Source organism: Salminus brasiliensis, chromosome 1 (genome assembly GCF_030463535.1).
Source record: "Salminus brasiliensis chromosome 1, fSalBra1.hap2, whole genome shotgun sequence".
NCBI classification, from domain to species: domain Eukaryota; kingdom Metazoa; phylum Chordata; class Actinopteri; order Characiformes; family Bryconidae; genus Salminus; species Salminus brasiliensis.
The window spans coordinates 85,826,013-85,851,506 of NC_132878.1; the positions used below are offsets into that span (position 1 = coordinate 85,826,013).

General features: G+C 38.3%; 1 protein-coding gene across 1 annotated transcript in view; it reads left to right on the forward strand.

Moving 5' to 3' along the window:
- LOC140565620 (uncharacterized) overlaps positions 1-25,494 on the forward strand; it is a 65,792-nt gene that overhangs the window by 32,589 nt on the left and 7,709 nt on the right. Inside the window, exons 4-5 of the mRNA XM_072691652.1 lie at positions 18,729-18,841; positions 24,029-24,118. Coding sequence (XP_072547753.1) covers positions 18,729-18,841; positions 24,029-24,118 — 203 coding nt within the window. The remainder of the gene's footprint in view (positions 1-18,728; positions 18,842-24,028; positions 24,119-25,494) is intronic.

Here is a 25,494-nt window from a genome sequence, read left to right on the forward strand (position 1 = left end):
AGTAGCTGGTGAGATACCCGGTTCCTATCTGCTGGCTGTCTTTAAGTTAACAAACGTGACAAACAAATCATTTTAGTACAGTACAAACTTACAATAATGGTACAAACTTAAAATAATGGTATGACAGCTCTTTATATTCCTTTCTATCTCTCATCATTTTTTAAAAATAATCACATTAGTTGCAGTCAGACTGTAAATTAGTAGGTCAGTGTCAGTGAAAAAGCATATTTATACAAATTTGATCTCTTAGTGTCTCAACATGTGGATTTACAAAAAAGAGGCATCAGGTCAGAAGTTGAGTTGAGTTTTATCTGTTCAAACAGCAATGTAAATTCATTGATCTCAGCCCTGTAAATCAGTTTATAAAAAAAAACACATGTCTGAAGGGGCAGTGTCTGATTAGGTGTCAGACTAAGCTGGTAGGACCTGCAGCATATCTATATAGAGAGCAGATACTGTAGCATTTCTTGACTTTCATACCCTTTCTCTGTCTTTTGGAAAGTGCTGGATATTGTTTGGGTTATATCAGATTTGTTTCCAATACTTACTATGAAGAGACAGATCTATTGTGCAAAAATGCTTCTAAATGGCCATATTTTTTTATTGAATCTATGTCTTCTGCTTCTGCTTTCCATTCTTTCTATTCAAACCTACCCCAGACTCCCCAAGTAAAGGCTTAGCTCCCTATCCATGAATCTCTAGTGACACCCCTGGTTGTGCCAATGTACAAAAGCCCCATCTTCTTGCACATAATGTTCAAGAAGCTGGTTTGTTTTGCAAATTCTACTCCTCCCCCTTAAAGAAATATTTCTGGTAAGTCCATGAGTGTGTATAGAGTGTAGCGTGAACAGGCACACTGAAAAACATTTAACGTTATTAAAAGCATGAAGTATTAAAAGGCATTGAGCAGAGGATCTCACCTGCTGGGTCATGTGGTCTCCGTTGTGGCATGTAAATATTTGGATAGCTTGATCCTTCAGTTTGGAAGAGCAGCGAGCTGCCTTAGAAGCATTTATTCATTTCAAGTATCAAGTATTTTGGCCAAACCAACTACAGGGACTAGAATGGGGTTAAGTGCCTTGCATTAGGCATGACATGCAGTGCAATGAACAGAGCCATTAACAAGGACTGGACCAAGGCCTTCTAAAATACATGATCTGCTTTGCCGTCACGCTGTCAGGCATATTGTAAAGTGTTACTGGGTTGTGTTAAATTCCACTTCCAGTTGGTTATCCACTCTTAAAAAATAAAAGTGCTTAAATGGTACTTTGAGTGAAGTACCACTTTTGGTACCACTAAGAACCATGAAGTTTCTTTAGGGTACTTTAAAAGGTTCTCAAACATCTCAGACATGGTTCTTTATGGACCCAAATGTGATTCATTTATGGCATCTCTCTAAGAACCATTTGAAGCACCTTTATTTTTTCACAGATGGAGGCCCACCTTACAAGAGGAATATGGTATGGAATAGAATTGACTTACTACATGCAAACATGGACAGACTTCCATTCATAAGACAGACAGAATATTTCTGAATATTTTTTTTCCTTTTGAAGGGGCGGAAAGTACTGTATTCCTCTACCTCAGTGATATGCTGACTTTAACGTACACAATTAAGACAATGGATAAAAACTTTTTTATATTTATTGAAAATTATTATAAATTATTGTGCAGACGGTGGAATGGCTGCTTTTAATTTGTTCCCAGACTCATATGCATATACAACCTTTGTTCTGAAGGCCTCAAGAATATTTTTTGGATCTAGGCATGGTGATACCACTCACCTCAACAATAAAGAACAAACCAAACTAAATTTCTGAGGTTTAAATAAGTCTCCTCAAAAATGCCTTCTAATGAAGTTCTGATCACTTGCAGCTGATATGCTGCACTTGATTCTAATTTTAGCCATTTTAAGTAGTAATAAATGGGGGGGTGTTCTAACATTTCCTCACAAGAATGATTGCATTTCTATTAAGTATATTTGGTAGATTATTTTAAAAGACATTTCTTCTGTTTTATTACTTTAGTTATATTACCTCCATAGACAGGTTTTCTCATTATTTCACATTTCTGCACCAATATCTCCTAGTATGTTATACATTTGTACCTTCTGTAACTTGCTGTAGTATTGCATTGCTCCATGTTGAACTATGGTTCTAGTGGAACGCATTTTCACTCCAGTCTGTACTTGTACACAGATGACACAACATTAAAAGCCTCTTGACTTGACTTGACTTGAGATGACCTCCTTAGACCTCGCATTCTTACTCTGACAATATGAATACAAAGTTCTCAAAGTAGCTAAAGGAAGACTACTCAGTAGTGATCTTTAAAAGCGTTACAAAACCCTTCTTTGTATTGTTATAGTAGACCACTGGCTTTTACCACCAACTTCATTCTAAATGCCTTAGGTTTTAGATGATAATGTGAGCGTTTACTTGAAATAATCAAAGATCAAAATGCACTAAATTAGTGTGGAGACTTTAAAAGGAAATTTCAGAATTTCACATGAAATGAAAACAGCTTGATTATCCTGAGCACAGTGTTCCCAATCAGATCAGTTATCAGTAATCAAATACAGTGATCAAACCGCATGGGAAGAATTTGGAGAATGTGGTATTGGACACATCCACAAACTTAAATAAAAACATGCAATCTGTAAAAAAAAAACACCTTAAAAGTCGGCACACTGCCGAACTGTACTGGACTCATGCTTTTTGTTGCATGATGGTACACCCATCATTAACTGAAAATGATATAATTACTTCCCTTATATACAAAGTTGCAAGGTTTTGTTGTGGGATTATGCCTCTGTGACTAATCAAGCATAAACATAATATTTTTAGCAAATCATAATGCACAATTACTCTTAGTTAGTCTTCCATAGCATACAAATCTAAATCATAAATGTGGCCTGTGCAAAATGTTAGGCCCCTTATAGAGTCAGGGCTTATTAACACCCCCACTGGAAGAAATCACAGCTTACAAATATGTTTATTGGAGCAGCTATTAAAGATTTTAGTCTTGCAGTTCTTGTTTTTCCCCACTATTCAATGCAGAAGACAGTTCTAGTTCAGAGTTTGTATTTCTGATTTTCCTCAGCTTCAGCCTTTTCACAGATGGTTTGACATTTGCATCCAGGATTTGCTGGTGTTTTGTGGTATATGTTCTTCCCTTCACCTGTGCAATATTGCCAGTGCCACTGGCAGCAACACAGTGCTTCACAGTTGGCAAGGTTTTTTTTCCATAAAATGTAGTTTCTATGTTCTCAAGCATACCTTTGTTGATTGTGGTCAAAGAGTTCTATTTTAAGTTCATCAGTCCACTGTCAGGCCTTCATTACCGCACCCTCCCCCTGGGGCGATCCCAGGCCGCCGCCCACAGGCCCATATAAGGACTTCCGCCTTGTTTCCTGTTCATTTGTGTTGATTCGTGTTCATGTGTTTCACCTGGGACTGGGAGCATTCAAGGAGCTGGCTGACGACTCCTCGGCCCTGTGAATTGATTCTCCACGCGTCAGTGGCGTGTTCATGTTGGCAAGTGTTCTGATCTGATTCGAGAGATATCTAAGTCTGGTTCTAGAGTCAAGCGCGTTGCGTTGCTTTCTGCTCATGCTCTTTGGCGACCCCAGCTTACGAGGCAGTCACGGCGTACTCAGGTTGGGCTTGCCTCGTTATCTAGTCAGGCAGCTAGCTCTCCAGCTACCCTTTTTTGTTTACACAGTGCGCCGCTCTGGTTCTCTGTTATAGTTACTCCTGTATCCCAAGATTTTGTCCCCTTCCTTAGTGTGCCTATTTATTGTATCCTGCTCATCTCCTGTTGCTCCCAGCTCCTCCCAGTCCCAGGTTTGTTGTTTGTCACGTTCTGCTTGGTTTCCTGTTTTAGCCATTAGTTCGCTACGCATTGTTTCTTATCGCACCTTGTTTGTATGCCATTTGTGTTCAATAAATTTTCTTGCTTAGTTCCATCTCTGTGAGTGTTCATCCCGTCTTGTCTGGCCGTACACGCCATGACATCCACAGCACTTTTCATGAGTTTTTTTTAACTCATCTGACCTCTCTCTTCTCTAGATATTCTGTAGCATAATTTGAACATTGAGTTTTGTGATGAGGCAGCAGGTAAAGTGTCCTCCTAATGACTCTTTTTAATGAACACGTTAATGCAAGCAACTCTGCACAGTGGAACATCATCTGGACTTTCACAGTTCCTCTAATCTGCCATTTTCAAATGTAGAAACTCTGCACTGTAGAAATGGCAAGCTTATGGGCATTGATTACATTCATCACATTCTGTATAGACTGCACTCCCAAACCTCCAGCATGCTTGCTGTATGTTGATGCTGACTACTGTAGCCTTGCTTTGAGAGTGAGGAAGATTAGTTCTCATGGCCAAGGGAGAGAAATGGAAAACTAACTCATCCCATTTTCATGGAACCAGGCTCTTTTGAGTGGTTGCGTGAGGAACTCAGTGGCAGGAAGGGTTATTTTTAAGCTACTAATAGTTTGCAAAATCAGCAGTGTTTTCCGTGCTTGCTAACACATACTGAAGCCATTTGAGAGAAATTCCTGTGGCAGTGTCATAAATCAGACTTCCGCCAAGGGGAATTAAAGCAGGGGATGAGTTCTAGAGAAATTATGTGATGCCTTTGACAAAGAAACTGGGGTCATGTGGTGCTGGCTTACATGTACAAGAGTGACAGTAATGCAAATTTCATTTCACCAAGAGCTTTATTCTCATGTTGTGGAACAAAATTCAGTTCCCTTACCAAAACAAACATGCAACAGTACAGAGTATGCTCAGTACTGTTTTAGGTTGTTCTGTTTTTCTTTCTTTCTATTTCTGTATACATTTATCATTGATGTTATGCAACAACCAACCAACCAACCAACAGGAGAAAAAATCAAATAATAGTTTTTGCATGACAGTTCTAATAAGGTTTGAAAGTATTAAGCTTATTTGAATGTGAACTGTTGGCCTGAATATGGCAATGCAAAAAGATATTAAACCAAAAATATTTTTTATGTCATGGTAGATTTGTTATGAACTTTTGATACAATGTAAAAAATTCACATTATTTAAAAAGTGCCATTTTTATATGACAATGATACATATATAATGATACATACTGTAAATATAAATCTTCTCTAAAATTAGTTTATTTCAAGTAATTTTGGAACATTTCTATTGGTCTGTTTATCATTTTATCATTTATTGTCTGGAATTTTTGCGCAGTCTGCTAAAATGGGAATTTTCATTGCAATTGCATAATGAACTGAATGAAGTGTTTGTGTTAAATATAAGCATTTTCTAAATATGCGTCTCAGCCCGACCCTATTCAAAACTTAAAAATTAACTTAAACTTAAAAACTTTAATAACTTTTAACTTAAAAGTTATTAAAAACTCTTGTTGTTTTTTTTTTGTTAGTTTGTTTGTTTTTTTATTTCACCATCATCAGTCTTTACAGCTGTATCTGCACAGCTGGTTGCGGATGGCATTCTACCACATCACCAAAAGCATGGGCCTAGATCCAAACCTGCAACACCACAGGCTTCTGCCATCTAGCAAGCCACCAAAACCTGTTTATTTATTCAGAACATTATGGGAAATTCATTACTCTGGTAGCAATAAATGCTACTGGTATCTGCAAAGCGTACCACGAATTACTGCCACGTGCACCACTTATCCAGCTTCCATCCATTTTAATCGGACTCGGAGTGTCTTTGAAGTTGAGGGAACATGAAGGCCTCATGGTTTCAATCTTGTAATCAAACTGACTACTCCTATTAAATAATTGAAATTCTTTTGATGGAGCCTTCAGCTTTTGCTGTTACTTGACAATGCACATTAATATAACAGCTCTGCGGGAATAGTGATCCAAATGAGTTTAGATGCCACTAGCAATGTTAATCCACTGCCTTTTCATGTTGTCCGCTGGTGCACAAATATAACCCTTAGAAATTGTAGTTATCTCTGACCAGAGGAAGAGCAAGAGTCAACCTTTTCCATGAATTGTTTTTCACCTGTAGATCACCAGCCTAGGGCCATGGAGTCAAACCCTAAGCCTGGTGCTTGGCTGCAGCACCTAACCCAAAGCCCTGGAGGCTTATAGCATGTGACTACACTCCAAGCCAGTTGTTTTATGAAAATAAGTGAATAAACCACACAAATAGACATGCTAGACATGCTTTGTAATTCACTTGTAATGCAATTATAATGTTAACCATTCGGAAAACCACCATCATGGTCCTTTTTTTCAGGCTATCCAGCAGTTAAAGGGTATAAGTGGGTACAATCTTGGTTATGCTACACATTTACATAATTCTGTCGTGGACCATGAAGGACTACCACTCTTGTGGAGTGTGGTGGCAGATCTCTTCTGGTGTTTATTTGCCAAATGCTTAGGAGGCTCATCATGTAACCCCCTTCCCCCAGCCAACTTCAACAGAAAAATCTGCCTAGTAGTAGGCCCATTCTGGCCTCAAATCAACTATGCCACTATTTTATTGTCAATCAAAATGTGTCTGGCTGGTTCTCTCCATTTGTCATCTGTGTAAACATTGAAGTTGATGGACTAAGAGAGAAAAGAGAGACAGTAGACTGGATGAAAGAGAAGTTGAGATTTGCACCTTCTGAGAATGACAGGAAAGGTGACCAAACATCAGTTGTAACCATATTCATTATTGTTCAGTAAACTATGCAGAAGGGCTATTGTTCTTCTAGATGATTTAACTTTGCGTTGTTTCATGGAAGATATGATAATTGTTTCCCCCTATATTGTGATATCTGGTTTTTGTTCCTCATGTGACATGTGACACCTTGGCAGTGCTCAGCAACGTCCAAGCGAGAAGGCTCTACCACGCTAATTTCAACATCTGAAGTGTAAAAAATGACATGTAAACATGTGTAAAGCTGAGTAGGATTTAAGGGTAGTTTACTGTATATATGCAGGCTAAGTTGCACTGGTTCAGTAGGATTAAGTGGGAGCACTGATCCATATCTTCATAGTTGATTCATGACCACCATTAAGGAAGATTGGCATCTTACCCTAGAGTGTTGGGTGTCTTTTCAGTGTGACTTTACACTGCACTTGCCAAGAAGCTTATTGGCCACCATCCAGATTTTTTAGTTCCTGAGTGAGTGTTCTCAATCATGCATAGTAGGTATTTTTGCACCTGGTATACTTAATCACAATCTTATATATCTGATCACATCATCCATACTCTAATTATTCATCCTTACTCTAATTATTCATCCTTACTCTAAATTATTATTATTATTATTAGCTTCCTGCAAAATTACAGTAAATTATGCCATAGACTAACCACTTTTGGCTCCATAAAGAGACTAGAGAGTGTCTAGAGAGTGTGAGTGTGACGGAAATTAAAAAATAATAAAGAGGTTCTTTAAGCCTTTAAAGGGTTCTTCTCACTCTTGGTTCTTTATGGAACCAAAACTAGTTCTTCCATGGTATTGCTCAAAGTACCTTTTGTGGCACCTTTATTTTCAGGAGTGCAGCTGTTCTTTGTTCTCAAAGCCTGTAAAGTACAGTACTGCCTAAAAGCAGAGTTGGTCCCTGCATAGAGCCATGAGTTACTCCTTTGATGAGTACTTATAATTACTTGTTGCATAACAAACATATCCAGTCTTTTATGTTACATAAGAGGGTTTTATTGGAACTTTTATTGGAATGTGAAGGAAAGCCCTTTGAAGAGGACTGACAAAAGAGCCACATTATATTCATCATTCTGAAAAGAAAGAGTCTAAAAAATGACTCACAGGAAAATATTAGTCAAACTGAGCTCAGTCAACTGACTCAACCACAGTTGTTTCTGCACTTGCTGGGTCACTTGAGCTATTATGCAAATGATTCATCCATTCAACTTTTTGAACATTAATCTTCAAAATGGCAACTTTACAGGAGAAAGGAAAAAACGTTGTAACTTTCAATGGAAGTCAATGTAGACAGATTTTATTCCAGGTAATTTTGGAGCATTTCTATTGGTCTATTCATCATGATTTTATACCAATGTAAAGAAGAACTGCCAGATTCAAATAATGCCAAAAGTGAAAAACAGCAAAAATGAAGTACTCTTCTTAACCCGCCTCCAACCTCACTACATTTAGTTCCTATCACAGTTTCTGTACATCCTGGTGGGGAGAAATTCAAATAATGAATGAAATAAGGTTATAAATAAAGCTATATTTTCAACAAATGTGTTGCAGGAAACCTGTATTTACTGTAAGTGGACTCAATGGTTGAACACTGGAGAATAGGAGACTGTCTAAAGGCAGTCCTGCCACCTGCTCTCTGGCCTAAACTAATGTTGTGAACATAAGAACTTGACATGAACAATTCAGCCAATCAGCCATAACAGTAATATCACCTGCCTAAGAGTAGGTCCCCCTGTTGTGCTGCCGTAACAGATCTGACCATTAAAAACATGGACTCCACAAGACTTCCAAAGGTGTCCAGGGGTACCAGGCACCAAGACATTAGCAGCAAGTCCAATAAGTTGTGAGGTGGGGTCTCCATAGATTGCATCAACAAGTTTTAGGTGCCCATGACCCTGTCATTGTTCATCATTTTTAAGAACATAAAAGATTATACAGAGAATAATGTATAATGCGTATGTTCCCTCCGAAAGCACTGGAGCGGCAAGGCCAATTCTGTTGTTTTGAGATGAAAACTGAAATGAAATGAAAAGATAGAAAAAAATGAGGCGACAGATCAGAATATCTGCTGTTATTTCCTGCTAATTACATCTGGATGTATTAAAAACTTCAGTGGCGGACCACCCAATTCTTCGGATAGTCTTAAAATAACTGCATCAAGCAAGCAACCCACTGACATCACTTAACTGTTGCATTCTTTGCCTGCTTTTTCAGCCTTTACCACAGCTTCTTTCAGATATTGTTTTTTGCAGAGGGGATTCACCCTTCGGTCTCCTCTTCAGGCTGTAAAATGCTTAGTTGCATTAAAGTCTGATGATTGACCTGGCTAGTCAAAAACCTTCTATGCTTTTCTCCCTGATGTGTCAGCAGTGTTTTTGCTAATTGACTTGCTGTATGATGAAGTTTCTACAGATATGTTTGGATGTACTGCTGTATAAAACTGAGTTCGGAATTCATTCTGCTTCTATCATTATAAGTTACATCATCAGTAAGAAAGAAGCTTTCACAGTACCTCCACCATGCTTGACAGATGAGCTTTTATGGATAGTAAGCAGGTCCCTTCTTTCTCCAAACTTTTGCGTTCCATCACTTTGATAGGGGTTATTATTGGTCTCGTCAGTCTGTAAAACTTTGTTCCAGAACTTTTGTGGCTCACCTGCATTGTCTTACAAAGTACAAACTGGCCTTCCGACTGCTGATGAATGATTTTGTAGTTTGATCATAATATTTCTGCTATTGAGGTCTCTTTTTGAATGTTGTTTGTAATACATTTGCTCAAATTTGTTTTTATCAAATGTTTCCCTTTTTTCCCCAAATTTGGTACTGCCAATTAACCCACCTGTTTGTAACGCTAGCAATCCTCCCAACACTAGGAGGGTGAGGATTTAACACATACGCTCTTCTGATACATGCAAAGCCAGCCACTAGCATTACCTTTTTCTATTTTTGTTTGCTAGTACACCAGTCTGGACATTCCCATTTGTTGTATTGACTACTTTTAATGATTGATTGATTGATTGATTGATTGATTGATTTTCCATTTTCTTCCACTTGAATTCTCCCATTGAGAACTCAAATCAAGAGCAGACATTCAGAGATGTTCATTGTCTAAACTGCCAATTTAAGAGGCACATCTGGGCAACAAGAAACAGTCAAATGTTTCCAATATTGTTTTTGAAAAATGGGTTGGTTTAAACAAACACATCTAAATATAAATATTAGGGAATAAAAAAGAGATTCTACTTCTATCATCTCTTATTCATCCTCAACTCCTTTGAGAGTTACTGTATATAGAAAAACTAAACAGAAAAGAGGCTTCCTCTTCCTTTCTGGGTTCCTACTCACGGTTTCATGCCACAGAAGTAAGAAAAAAAAGAAATAAGTCCCAGACACATTTTTTTTTAAAACATATGTTAAAGAATTAGGTTTCATTACATTTCAGGGTTAACCTTTTGCAGAGAGCATTCATGGCTTGCCAGTAGTCATCAATATTTAACAGCTGTTGTTCTTATGAAATTCTTTATAGGCTAATGTGGCTTTGCAGGCTTGCACGCAAGGGCTTGGCTGGGTGCCAGCAGTCTGTCACGGACGTTGGGAGATTGACAGAAGGCTTGTTCGCGTGACAACAACACTTTGGTCAGCCAGCTCCTGGCTCTAAAAACAGCTCTCTCTCTCTCTCTCTCTCTCTCTCTCTCTCTCTCTCTCTCTTACTCTCTTCCTCTCTTTCTCTTACTCTCTCTCTTCCTCTCTTCCTGGCCTGCTTGAATGGGGGAGGGGTTTCAAGGGAGTGAAGTTTAAGCAAAAGAGATGGCTGCCAGCCAGTAATCCCGCCCCTTTGCCTTGAGACAAATCTAATGTGTGCAGTGTTTTGTGTGCGAGGGTGTGCATAGGCTTGATTGAATATATATATATATATATATATATATATATATATATATATATATATATATATACAAAAACAAAACAAAAAGACAGTTGTGAATATTCAGATAAATATTAAAGACGTTCACCCAGGTGCCTGATAACATATTTAACATGCGTAACATGAGTGTGTGTATTAGGGTGCTGTGTCTAAACCAGAACTTCCAGAAAATAATACAGATAATAATACAGAAAGTCACGTCTTGGGTTTTGTACTGTATGGTATGTGATCAAGAAGAATAATTATGTTTGTAAACAATGTAACTAGTTCTGGTTTGAGCCTCATTGAGTCTGTTTGAGTCTCATTCCACCCCAAAGCTGCCAGAAAGCTAATGAGCATTTGCCTGGCAGCCAGCTCTATAGTTTCTTACAACTTTCAAATTCTTGTTGTAGCCTCTATGAGCTACAAACACACATGTACCCCATCTGAACTGAAATGATGCATTTATGTGTCTTCACAGAAGTACACATCAATGTTCACAGAAGGTGATAGAGGCTAAAAAGAGAGGTGAAAGAGGGATACTTATACTACTCCAATGTGAAAAAAGGGGCAAGTGTAGTACATCCCACTACATCTGTAGCATACAGTTAAATAACTTTAACCTATATATATATATATATATATATAGAGAGAGAGAGAGAGAGAGAGATAGATAGATAGATAGATAGATATTTACTCTATTTATTCTGATTTACATATCAGAACATTATGACCCCCCCTAGTTTGAAATGAACTTGGCCCATTACATCAGATATCAGCTTCACTTACCATTAAGGAGCACTTTGTAGTTCTGTAATTACAGACTGTAGTCCATCTGTTTCTCTGTGTATTGCGTCAGCCTTCTTTCACCCTGTTCATCAAAGGCCAGGACCACACAGGACCACCACAGAGCAGCTATTATTTGAGTGGTGGGTCATTCTCAGCACTGCGGTGACACTGACATGGTGGTGGTGTGTTAGTAGGGTGTGTTGTGCTGGTATGAGTGGATCAGACACAGCAGTGCTGCTGGACTGAGAACAGTCCCCCAACTATAATATCCACCAAAACAGTGTTTTGCCATGATCAATGTTAAAAAACACAATTTAAATAAAGTGAGTTAAACAGTTGTAGTAAGTAAGTAAAACAATACTCAAACCACTGATTGACTCACAGTGGGCACAAGCTTTAGCTTTATGTCAGCTGTTATTTAAAGTACAGGGAAAAGATTGTCAGTGTCCTTGTAAATCAAGCCTAGGATTCAGACACAGCAGACAGAGATTAACTTGGAAAAACACTGGAGTATTCCTTTAAGGACTGCCAACGCACGACTGCTAGTCATTTTAAATAGATACTTCGCCCATCATTCTCTGTACAGTTCCCAAAACTTTTATGTCTCTCTCATGCAGTCAGACATTGCGTGTAGCTCTCTTCCGATCTGCATGCATCAAGGCAGTTGGATGAATTAATGATTTGTTTTTGTGACTTGATGGAAGGCAGGGTGGAAGTCTAAATTGTGGAGATGGAGTATGCATGACCAAGAACATAGATGTTGCTAAGAACCCTTCCACCCCCCAACCCCTATCTCCCACTGCCAACCACCGCCTCAGCTACCCCCTATCCCACTATACTACGCACTAAGTACGCTCCTCGGACACCAGGGGCTTGCACTTAATACAATCAGTTCAACAGATGTCTTCCTCCTTAAGGACAAGACAACACAATGCAAGTACTTAGGAATACTAAGTGGTAAAACAGGCTTGTTTATTTATTCATTCACAACTAGCATACAGAAAGCTGCTGTAGACATCAGGTTTCATTCAGACCAAATTAACATAGCTGTCACATCTAATCAGTAACTGGTGTGGCTAAATGTTTATGGGTTACTAACATGGATGTTGACCTAGGAAACATTTGACTATTTTTCTTGTCCTACATTATTCTATATTATATTTTGTGGGAATAACTGGATTATTAATCACAAAGTTGTGGGTTTAAAAACTTAAATGTCTAGTAAGTTGCAAATATTGGGCCCTTAAGCAAGGCCCCTAACTAGAGATGCACTGATTGCAATTTTCTAAGCCGATATCAGATTTTTTAAACATATGACTGGCTGATACTGATTTTGGTTGATTCCAATTATCTTTCTTCCTAAGAATTATATCCAGGAGTATAAATGTGACCAGTGCAGTTTATGATCGGTGATCGTTTATGTGGCGCTGTGGTGCAATAAGCACATCTCTACCCCTAACCCTTTTTGCTCCAGGGTCGTCATAGCATGGCTGACTCTGCACTTTGATCCCAGCTTTCTAAACTGGCATATGTGTACTTAAGGTTTATTCCTCCTCCTGTAATGTTGCCATTTTGTAGTTATGAGGTTTTACATATCCATTTTTCATATTTTCACATTAGACACCATCCTTGTTTGGCTGTCCTTTATGTTGTGTCCAAATTTATTGATAAATTGAACCAATAGAAATGCTCCAGAATGACTTGGAATGAAATTCTTCCATTGAAAGTTAGAAGGCTTTTTTAAATTTTATATATAAAAAAATTATATATATATATATATATATATTTATATATATTTTTTATTATTATTTATTTTTTTTTTTTTTTTAATCAAATAAACAAAATGACAATCAACAAACAATTATACTACCCCTTTTAACCTCCACCTTCACTCACCACGCCCCATCCCACCCAACCACCACACACATACCCTTACATACATAGTCTAATACTTTGAAAATGTTTTAGAGTAGTTTTTTTGTTGTTGTTGTTCTGTAGATTTACTATTTTATAGATAAAAGGTTTTGCACAGACAGCAACAATACATAGTTCTGTATAAGGTTGAATTAAACATATGAGATCTCAATTTTATATTTAAACTTGAAAATACACAACGGATAACTGTAGTATTGTGAAAACATCTCTATTCAGATCTGTACAAATCTGTGACCTTTACAACATTAGCGTCTTTGTACACAAACTCACATCTTTGGTTCCCCCTGAAAGCACATATTCAGATGGTTGCTTTGGTCTACTCAACAGATGCTTTTACACAACTTTGTGGAGTCCACGCCAGTTTGAGGATGCTTTATGCTCTGTCGTTAATAACTCTTACAACAGGTTTCCATGCCAACCTTACAGTAGCAGTGTATAACATACAGTGTGTAGTGTGGAGCAGTGAGTTTCTAGAAGCAGACTTCTAGACTTTCTAGAAAACACCTGTGTCTGGCTTTGGGGGATGTTGTGTCTCTTGTTGGAAGTCATTACCTCACATCATTGAAAAGCACTACAGTGTCCGAAGTGTCGCACAGACCCTCCCTGATGTCATCCCACACGAAACAGTCCAAAAATCCGCTATCTAAACTCCCGACCATTAACTTTTCCGTTTTTCCTGTGAACAGCATGAATGAAGACTGTGTTAGCTAGAGAGAGCAGGGCCCGATAATTCATGCCATTAATCATGCCACATATTTACTTTTACCGACCTTCAAGGCAGTTTTGGAAGGCACGTGTGAATGGTTGAGGTGGAAAATGTCATTTGATTCATTTCCGTCTTCACTTTTTTACTTTCTATAATGACCATAAACGTTATGACACACTTTTTAAAATGAAAGTGCCAGAGGGGTTATTTTGAGCTATGGTATAGAAGAACCACTTTTGGTTCCTTCAAAAACCTTTTATGAAACAGTTCTTTAAAGGAAAAGTTTTGAACATAATGTCGCACTTAATTATTTACCTTTTTTTATTATTATTTTTTTTTTTTTTAAAAACATTTTTCTCTGTAATATGCCTATGGTCTCAAAACACACTGTTAATAGAGGTCATGGAGGTAAGTTAAGTTCATATGTTTGAGTTAACAGGTTTCTTTTCTTGTATTTCTTTTATTCTTTTATTTTACTTACACTTTTTCACTTAACCAATTACAAAAATATATTTCTTATTTTTTTCTGATTGGCTCTTTGAAACATATGGCAACAAGCAGCTCAAAACTGTAGTTTAAGATACATAGTCAGGGGCACTGCCAGGGATTTGGGGCCTCATGAAAAGATATTACACTGGGCCCCACAACTCTTAACAATATGTGATTATTACATTTTAAGAGCCCCTGTCAGTCACAGACCCTTAGAAATGTTTCCCCCTCTTCCAGCGCCCCAGTCATAGTTTTAGTTGCTTGATTGAAATCATTCCTAACCTCTCTAGCTTTCTATTTTTCCACATCTTTTCCTACATCTGTTTTGTAGCAGACATTAAGTTAATATAATAAGGCTCAGTTAGTTCTGTTCCACCTTAAATGCTTAATATCTGTCAGTCTATAGAATTTAACTGCTGCATTATTTAAGGTGGAACAGAAAGATTCTGAACAGAACAGTCAATTTTATTAACATAGCCACTATCATTTCTTCAGTTTGTGACTTTCTCAGTTAATAAATGTACCAATTAGAAAATTGCTACTCAACTTTAGCCCACTGTCTCCCACCAAAACCCCCAGCAGCTCTGATTCTCCCCTGAAAAACATTAACCAAACAGCTGCATTGCATCATCCTGTTCTCACCAACAGTAGCGACTCCAGCTGTAGACGATACATGTAAGCTGCCAATAAATAAATATTTTTAACCGATTAACTACAGTGTATGATGGTGCTATTTCTCCATTTACTTTCGACATATCTTTTGGAATTCATGTTTAATTCATGTATCTTTCTACAACCAGTTTGTGATCTAAATAAATGACAATTACTGTGTTTATAGATTTAACAGTAAAACATAAAAGACCATAATACCTTCCAGTAAGTGGGCTATTGAGTATTGAATAATACTCATACTCATTCTGTCAGATAGCTTCAGCTGTACCTTTTACGACTCTGTGAAGGCAAACCCATTTTGTTCTGTTTTCTATTAATTGAAAGGTAAATATATCCACACAGGAACTGTTCAATTGCTGCTTTATGGCCTGTGAGCTACATCATCAAGGGGTCAATGAGCTCATAGCATAGAAAAAAGAGAAAGGAGACGAACAGACAGCTTTTCATGCAAAAATGTTGGTCATGTTGCTTCTTTTACAAGAATCACACAAAAACATTGGCTCAGGGTGTCAGGCTGGGCTAAAAAACCAAAATAACGAAAAAGAAAGAAATCAAGCTAGCGACAACAAGGCTAAATGTAGAGTCGCCCCAGACCCCCCAAGGAAAAGCTTGTAGAGACTCTGCCAAGAACCGTGTAAAAACACTCTCTCCAGGGTTTGCGCAGCCAATCACATTCAAGCGTCCTTCAGCTCAGCCTTTCCACATTACATGCAGCAGGTGTTGCTCATCACTGAGAGAGAGACAAAACAAAACATACGTCCAGGGAGAAGTGCTCAGTGTAGGCCTTTCATATTCTGACTAACTAAAAACATGCCCTATTACATTTTATTGGCCACCCAGGTAAAGCAGCCTAGCGCTGGGCCTGCTTTGTGGTAACTGATCATATTATTGCTGTTAAACAAAAACCTTGTATTTCAATTTTTGCTTCTTTTTTTTTAACTTTTTGACATTATTGCCATTTGGTAGTTCTTCTTAACTCTGTGTCATCATTTGATGATGAATGGACTAAAATGCTGCAAAATTATATTTTGCATATTTTTTTTTTTTACATTGACTTCCATTGACATTCAGAAGAGTTACTATTTAGTTACAATGAGGTGTTGCTCTGACAATAACAATATATAAATATACATACATAGTAGTGTCCAAAAGTCTAATACCACAATGAAACTCTGGGATTTTGTATATTTAAACTCGAAATTCATAAGGGTCTATTTACATACATGAACATTTTATTGTGGCAAAATCTTGTGACAGATGCAACAGTTGTGACTCATAGAAATGCTCCAAAATGACCATGGAATCATTCTTTTTTACATTTAGACTTTTATTGAAAGTTGAGCCATTTTTTTTCCTCCTCCCGTAAAGTCGCTGTCTTGGAGCGTTTGGAGGCAGTGCTTTTACATGACAGCCACAATATGCTGCAGATGCAGTAGACAGAGACTGAGTTAATGTTGAAGTTTCTATTGAACGTTTCCAAAGAACCCTCTTGGCCCCTTTAGTTGTAAGAGTGTAATGCCATTAGACATGAGTGAGGAAGGAAACCAGAGAGACTCTGAAGTGTGCTGGCATGAAGTAAACTGCTGAGACAACCTGGGGAGTGTAGTATTACACAGAGTCGGTGGCAAGTGATGAGTAAAGGGGTGAAGGGATAGAAACAAGGGAGAAAATAGCGAGTGATTTGCAGGCTGTGTTTGGATATGTATCAGGAGAGAAAATTGTCAGGAGTCACGGAAGCAACAGTGAGAGAGATGATGGAGAGGAGGGGCATAGAAAATCTTGTGGGCAGGCCTGGATCAACACCATACAGGGCCCTGGGGCTTTGTTGAATTACACTGCAATCTGAGCAGCAAGTCTGAAACCCCAAAGCTTTGTACAGGGAACCAGGAGCACTTCAGTCCACATCTCTCCGCTTTCTCACAATGAATACATAACATGTTTTGAAATATATAAAATATATTATAAAATATGAAAACATATTTTATACTTATTGTTTTTCATTTGTTCATTTGGCTATTCCTAAAGTTTCTGCCCTCTCTGCACTTCATCACATATTTCTGTGATTCAAATTTGTTGAGGTGGTGTACAGAGGCGGAATTACAAAGGTTGTTTACTTAGGTATATCATCACGTTTTTTTAGGCTACTCAAAAAAATACCAAAGCAAACATATTCAAATTAAACAATAATTGTCATAATTATTATTTAATTACTCACTTAATTTATTAAGGTTTTTTTATGTTTATTAGCTTTTTGTTGTTCATATGCAATACTTCTTGAAAGTAATCAGCAAAACCATTTTGCTGAATTTTAACAATTATATTATATACTTCATTATTTGATTTTTTTCCCATTGAAAACATTTTTATTTATAAATATAGAGATTGCAGTGACTGTAATGACACCCTGTATTCAGGACGTTTAGTGGTTGCTTGAGTTAGTTTGCAATTAGTGGGCGGTTTAGATTGAGCACACTAGTACATGTCATATGCAGCATCCTTGAAAAGTTCATCATTCAAGCACTCTGAAGAGTGGGGTTCTTAGGCTGTGGGTGTATCAGCTAGTTTCACTCCACATATCTCTCTATATACTTCTATCTAAGTATACACTGATCAGCCATAACACAGCCACAACCGCCTGCCTAATATTAAGCAGGTCCTACATATGCCACCACAACAGATCTGACTATTCAAGGCATGGACTCCACAAGACCTCTGAAGGTGTCCTGTGGTATCTGGCACCAAGACGGTAGCAGTAGATCCTTTAATCCTTTAAGTCTGTCCTCTGAGTTGTGAGGTGAGGCCTTTATGTGCCCAAGACTCTGTCGCCACTTCACTGGTTGTCCTTTCTTGGACCAATTTTGGTAGGTACTGACCACTGCATGCCAGAAAAACCCAGACACACATTCTAGCCATCACAATTTGGACTTTGTCAAAGTGCCTAATATATCCACCTCTTGAAAGATGCACCAGTAGATGAATGTGTTTTACCTCAGCTGTCAGTGGTGTTAATGTTATAGCTGATGGGTGCAAAGTTTCATTCACGTAAACCTAAAGTGTTTCTACATGGAAATGGAAATGACGACTGGTTCGAGTCTGCTGTTAAATGTCTTGTGAGTTTGCTCGTCTTGTTAACAAATAAGCGGGACATTTTAGCTGGGTTTTTAAATTGTGTTTAGCCTTTCTTTATTCATTCATTCTTTTTTTATTTCTGCCAGATTTCATCTTTGGTGATTGAAAACTGTAAGCAGAAATCATTTGAGTAATCAGTAAAATGTGATGATATTTTACAGTAATCGTTATTGTCTGGCCTGCTTCAGGGGCACTGTGTCTTTAAGAGCCTCTGGGTAAGAGGTAGATGAAAAGACTTGGAATATGTATGCAGAACCACTGCCAGTCAGACCAGAAAGTAAGAAGGTTTTTCCAAAATAAGGAGGAAAACACATGAGGATAAAGTGTTGAACTAGTCCTATTATTTGAAATGATGTACAAACAGTATTCTGTATTTATTATTTATTTTTAAATGTAAATTATATGAATTCTTTCTTCTGTTTTTTTCTACACAGCAAGCCAGGATAAGCTACCTAGGAAGCATGTCAACCCCTCGTCAATTCAAGAGGTCAGGAAGGAGAGTGCGTCACCCAAAACCAGTGTCTCTGAGAGTGAGCTCCTACTGGAGGTGTGTGTCTGTTACATTACTGTATTTATTATTTGAACATTGTAATATTGTCTCTGTCCAGTGAAAAACATGTATCTCCAAAATGGTGGAAAAGGCAAAAATAGACTTAAAAATAGACTCTGAATGGAAATCAATGGAAAATAAGTGTTTATTACAAGTAATTTAGCAATTTCTATTAAATAATTAAGAATTATTTATGCAGTGTACAGAGCAAATACACGGCTCAAACCATGGAGAAAACTAAAAACAAACAAACACGGAGATACATGTTATTCACTGGACAGCAGCGATTACACATGTAAGTTGTTCTGGTGTTTTTTTTTTTTCTGGACAGTAGACTAAGGAGCTGCAACTGTATTCCACCATTCACAGTATATTTCATAATATCAGTCTAGAAGTTATTTTTGTGGGTCTAGGGGAACACAGTGGTGATGGACAGTGGTCAGTAGATTACTGGTGTTTTGGTAGGCATGCTGATTTTGTATAGAGACTCTAAGATGCTCTTGTAAATATAAAGGTGCTACAAATGGTTCTTTGAGTGATGCCGTAGAAGAACCACTTTCTGTTCCATAAAGAAGCATTTTTGTAACAGAGATTGCTGAGTGTGAAGAAAGTTTTTATTGGTAAAGAACCTTTAGATCAAGTAAGGAAGGGTTCCTTAGACCTTTAACAGCTATGCTAGTAAGAAGTCTTATGTTCTTCTTATTTGCTTTTAACCACTACTTAGTGTGGACAAGGTACCTGCAGGTTTTGGGTTTGCTGGACATTTCTAAAAGTAAAAGAATAGATGTACTGGCATGTGCAAACATAGTACTACTTTTTGTTTTATAATGGAAAAATTGGTCTCCAGGAATTTTATGAGCTTGACAGTTGTGGTCAGAAATCAAATATCCTTCTGCTGGTTTGATGGAGCTGAAGTCCATAAACAAGTTATTGGTCTATGGGCCTGGTACTGCAGCATAAGGGGAAAATTAAAAATGTAAAACTGTAAAGTCCTAAAAGAGATCATATCATTAATATATCAGATACTAAGAGAATCATGTTGGCTTTAAAAAATGTATTTTTTTAATTAAATTAAATTTAATACATATTGGGCCTAGCAGGAGGGTATTTTCACAACAGGATTCTTAATAAGCTGATGATCAATTACGCTAGTGAGTGTTGGTACAGTTCTAATGTATGACTGAGGGGAAAGCTGTCCCAATTTTGCATCATCTGTTAACCATCATGTTCCAGTATGAGGTTTATGATTATTTCTCACCTTTATAAAAACAGAACAGTACTTTTGTAAACAGGCCTACATACTTTCCCCCCACATTGTTAAAAATCTAATCGAGAGTATAATATGACTGTGAGTGAAATGTTAACTTCCTTCAAAGGAAAACAAAACACTGGAAAAAACAAAGTGGAATTTCTCAACAGTTCATAGGCTTGGCATTTTCAGTTGAAATGCTTTGAATAGACTTTCAGTTGACTGTGGTAATGTGTTGCCCCTCATTGCGTGACTTGAAAAACCACTGATTTCGGCCTTCTGCTATTGTGTATACTGGAGAGGGGGGAGTTGCCTAGCCTCCAGAGGGCAAGAATATTCCAGAGAGTCCCCCCACCTCCTTCCTACGATGACTCAAAAATGCTTGGAAAGCCTGGTGATGCTCCTTTGAAGTCCCAATAACAATGTGAAAAAGTAGCAAATGACCAGGATGTCAGCTCAGCTGGTGGAAGAGAGGGGGAAAAACCTGCTTGCTCCTTTCATTCTTTTTTTCTGATTTCCTCTGACTCTTAGTTTCCGAAAGTGCAGCGACCCTGGCAACTCAAGCAAAAAATGTCACTCTTACACAGAGTTCAAATCCTAAAAACCAAGAGTAAATAAACAAGAGAATCAAACTCAAACTGTAATGGAATTGAAATTGGACTGTGCTCTCTCTGGGGAAGCAGGTTAAAGCTTTCCATGGACTAATCGAATCAGAATCCTATGAAGCATGGGTATGGAATTCTCTAAGACTTTGAGATGATATGTTCAGGCTGAGTGAGTGGCGTCTGGTTTTAAGGTAAACATAGACAGAGGTAGCGTTCCAGCATTTGAACAACAAGTCTAGTGTGATACTTCTTGTTTTATAGCTGGACAGGGCAACTTTGGGTGATCAGATCAGACCTGTTCAGTTGCAAGTCAGCAGAACTGCCTAAAAACATCTGATCGATTTATGTAATAGGGTTGGCTAGAGCTCATTTTAATTATTGTTCAGTAAGCATGCACAGGGTCAGACTTTCTTTATATGAATAATTGGTGGAGTACATGAAAAGGAAGATTTAATTTTAAGAATTTGTAGCTGCTCTTACACTTCATATTAACAGTAAGATCAATTCATGAGAGGTTTTAGGGGTGCAAGGTCTGTCCTAGGCACTGAAAAACAAATTTAAATCCCCCGAGCTTTTCCACTTCCTTGTTGATTTTGCAGACTACAACACACCCACATCCACATACCCGTACCGAGCACATTTATTAGGAAGACCTGTACACCCACTCATACATGCAGTCAGCCAATCTCCTGGGATTTTCAGCACAACAGTCTCTAGAGTTTTCTCAGAACGGTGCAGTAACAAAAAAACATCCAGTGAGCAACAGTTCTGCAAATAAGAGAGGTCTATGGAGAATGGTCAGAATGGTTGGAGCTGACAGAAAGACTACAGCAACTCAGAAAACCCCTCTGTACAAGTTTAGGAAAGCAGAAAATCATCTCAGAATACACAACGCATTCAGTCTTGAGGCTACAACAGCAGAAGACCATATCGGCTTCCACTTCTGTCAAGAATAGAAAGCTGAGGCTGCAGTCTGCACAGGCTCACCACAACTGGACAGCTGAAGACTGGAAAAACATAGTCTGCTCTAATAAATCTCGATTTATACTGATGCACACAGACAGTAGGGTCAGGATTTGGCATCAACAGCATGAATCCGTGGACCAGCCCTACCTTGTGCCAACTGTCCAGGCTGGTGGAGGTGGTGGAATGGTCAAGGAAAGGTTTCCTGTTATACTTTGGGCCTGTTAATACCAAGCAATCATCCGATTTAATGCCACAGACCATGTAAATACCATTGCTGGCTATGTAGATCCTTTTCTGACCACAATTCAGCCATCGTCTCTACTTGTCTACGTCCAGCATGATAATGCAACATTTCACAATGCAGAAGTCGTCTAAGACTGGTCTCATGAAAGTAACAATGAGTTCAGTGTTCATCAGTGACCCTTCTAGTCCCCAGATCTGAACCCAATGGAGCAGCTCTGGGATGTGGTAGAACAGGAGATTCACTGCATGAAAGCGCTCTATAGAAATCTGCAGAATTGTGTGACATAGTCATGTCAACATGAACCAGAACCTCACAGGAATGTTTCCAGCATCATGGTATGAAATCCATACCATGAAGAATTCAGGCTGTTCTGAGAGTAAAAAGAGGCCCTACCCAGTATTCATTTAGTCTTACTAATAAATTGCTCAGTGAGTGTATATATACACATATACACTTATCCATACATAGAAATACATATATACTCGCTGGCACGGGACAAAATCGATAGCTTTTGCAGCACACACACACTCTGGCAGGGGCAGAGCCTAGCACTGTTGACCTGCTCTGTCTCACATTAAAGTGGAGGTGACAGGGCTTGGCCCACAGCACACTGCAACTCACGCGATCGCCGGCAAGTTGGCGGCGGAACAAACGCTTTGGCAAGTTAACAAACGGCTGTGTTCAGAGCCCAAACCTCTGCTCTTTCCTCCCTTCCTCTTCTCCACTACAAGCATGCTGCCTGAATGAGACTTCACCAATAAAGCTTCAGTGAGATGATTTCAGTGACTGGCACTGACCAGAGCGAGGAGAAAGGGGAGCTGACATTTTTATTAGACAAAAGGCCACCAAAAACATTACCACTGCTGCTTAGACGTAGGAGTGGTCAATATAGCAAAAATGGAATATTGCAGCAAGTGTAATGATTGTTATTTGGACAGCAGAGAAGGTTGGACACTTTAGCTTGATCCTCAGTATCTTTACGTAGTCATGCTTTACTGATCAGTACTGGGAATGCTTTACTAGATTTTGGAGCATTGCTGTAAGGATTTCATCGTGTTTAATGACAAGAGCGTTACTGAGGTCAGGATGTTGGACCTCATCCCCAAATCCCAGAATTATCCCAAAAGTATTGGATGAAGCACTATCTTCCAGAGAACACAGTTTAGTGTTGGGGGACTGTCTTTAGGCTGTCTTTTGTCTACCTGGCTTTAGGCATGGTGCCAAAAGGTTAATGTTCATCTGCTCCAGAGAGTCCTATTCTATTGACAATACTTCTCTACAGGGACTAGACAAGCTAAGTATATGTGCATTTGCACATCTGTGTCAGCAATGGGTGCAACTTAAAGTAGCCGAATGCTTTCATTAGAAGGGGTGTCCTCAAACATTTGGACATATAATATAGATACAAGCTTTCTTTTTAGCATTATTTTAAAGACATGCCTATTTCTTACTATGCCTAATTTATGTTTTATTGAAGGTGCATTGGTTAATGGTTTTTATGATTATAGCAAAATTTGATAGAGAGCATGACATTTCCAACACTGCCCCACTTTACCGATCTTCACTCTAAAAAAATAATGCCATAATGGGATAATATCCAATGAGCTCCTTGTTACTATGCACCAGTAATGGTGTCACTGGTTGAGGATCACGGCAGTGCCCAATTGCATTCTTCATAAAAAATACAAATTGGGACAAGCCCCCCAGAGAGAGTCAATGTCTTTGCTCTATCCCAAAGTGTTAGAAGCTTGCATAGTGGATAAATGTGAACCGTCTGGAGGACCCTGAGGACTGATTTGAGAACTGCTGGTGCACAGGCTCTCTACAACAGGTCTCAGTTGCTATTATTATAAAGAATGCAGTTGACCAGTGTTTTGTAAATACTGATGATATCTGTGATGTATTCAGAAAAGCGTATCTTGCTGTAATTCATTGTTCTAACAATATCTTTATATCAGCACCCAGACTCAGAAAAAAAAGCTATTCAATGCCATTGTAACCAGATTCTGTGACTTTTTGTTGTCATGCAAAGCTGCATGAGCTCAACACCCTGCAAATATCATATTTTAAAGAGTTTAAAGTATGAATAAAATAAAATGTTCTGTTTTGATCTTTTTCAGTCCCTCAGCGGCTTTGCTCTTGTTGTGAGCAGTGATGGAATGGTGTTCTACTCTTCATCCACTATAGTGGACTATCTGGGCTTCCATCAGGTGAGTTTTAGATCTAGTAGTAACTTTTTTCTATGTAGTTTTGTATGAACCGTCTCAAATACTAAAACATCACATTAATTGGGATAAACATTACTTGGGATTTTTGCGTTAAAGATGTAAGGCCTCATCCACCTGTATCTGGATTCTTTTGAACTTTTATCTGAACTTTTATTTTTTTAAAGCTTTTTTCAGATTTTTTATGGGATTTTAAGTTGTTTATTAATGATTGTCAGGGTGGAGTTTTACACCCTGACATACATTTTTGTGTGGAGAAATATCTACCATGGTAAGAATATCTGTATACATGTGGTAGGGTGTGAGTGAGTCAATGGCTGAGTTAATATTACTCAGTCAGAGAAAGTTGTCATTTGTCAGCCAGTCAGTCAGATAAATAAACATAACAGGCATAAAGAGTGAACAGAGAATGGAAAGAATGACTAGGCCTAATTGTCTGGAAGGTTCTTACAATGGCTTGGCAAAGAAAAAAATGTATCCAAAGAAAGCAAGATGGCTATTAAGTATGATTGGTTTGACAGCTTTTCATTTAAATTCCTCTAAATTTTCTATAGTTTATGCAGACTGTTTGGCCTCTATGACTGACAGGCCACCTAGCCTATGTGCTCTTTGTGTAAGATACACAGAACAAGGGCTAGACTGCCCGGTTGTGTCTGTGTGCCCCAGTATAACCAGCAGTCTACAGCAAATTTTGATATTGTTATAAGAAAACTTTGTACCTTTATAATGGTCACTTTATTAAGTAATGAAATGATATAGCATGTTTTGGACAACAATATCCTGTATTGCTTCCTTAAAGTAAAACTTTCAACATGCCAGCATAATGGATAGAAAACATATTATAGTACTTGCAACAGTAGTAAAATGCAACAGTATACAGCCTTTCACACCGTCACATTCAGTCCACTTTTACATGTCTACTGATTTCTCTCACTCTCGCTGTAAACATCATTCTCTCCCTCTCTGTATCCCTCATGCATATTTGAACTTATCAGATCATGTCAACTGAAGTTCTTTTTAGGAAAAACATGAGGTCAGTATAGAGTCACTGGTCCTAAGGGAGTCTGCACCACATGAGGCGCGTGGAAGGAAGACCTAGACCCAAAGTGCTAATCTAACGTCAAGTCTCCCCTGTCCACAAGCATTTCAGTCCAAAATCATTCAAGTGCTTAACAGCCAAACTGATCTAGCAACAGTGGCGCTAGGATGTCCATACCCCGCTCCCATTCGCTGCTCTTCCAGTGCCTTTAATTATTGATGGGATCAAATCTTGGTATATGCACCCACACTATCCACTTAAATCACACGCGTACACCCTACTCCTGCCGCCACCTAATGAATAAAGTGCTCTACATTATGAA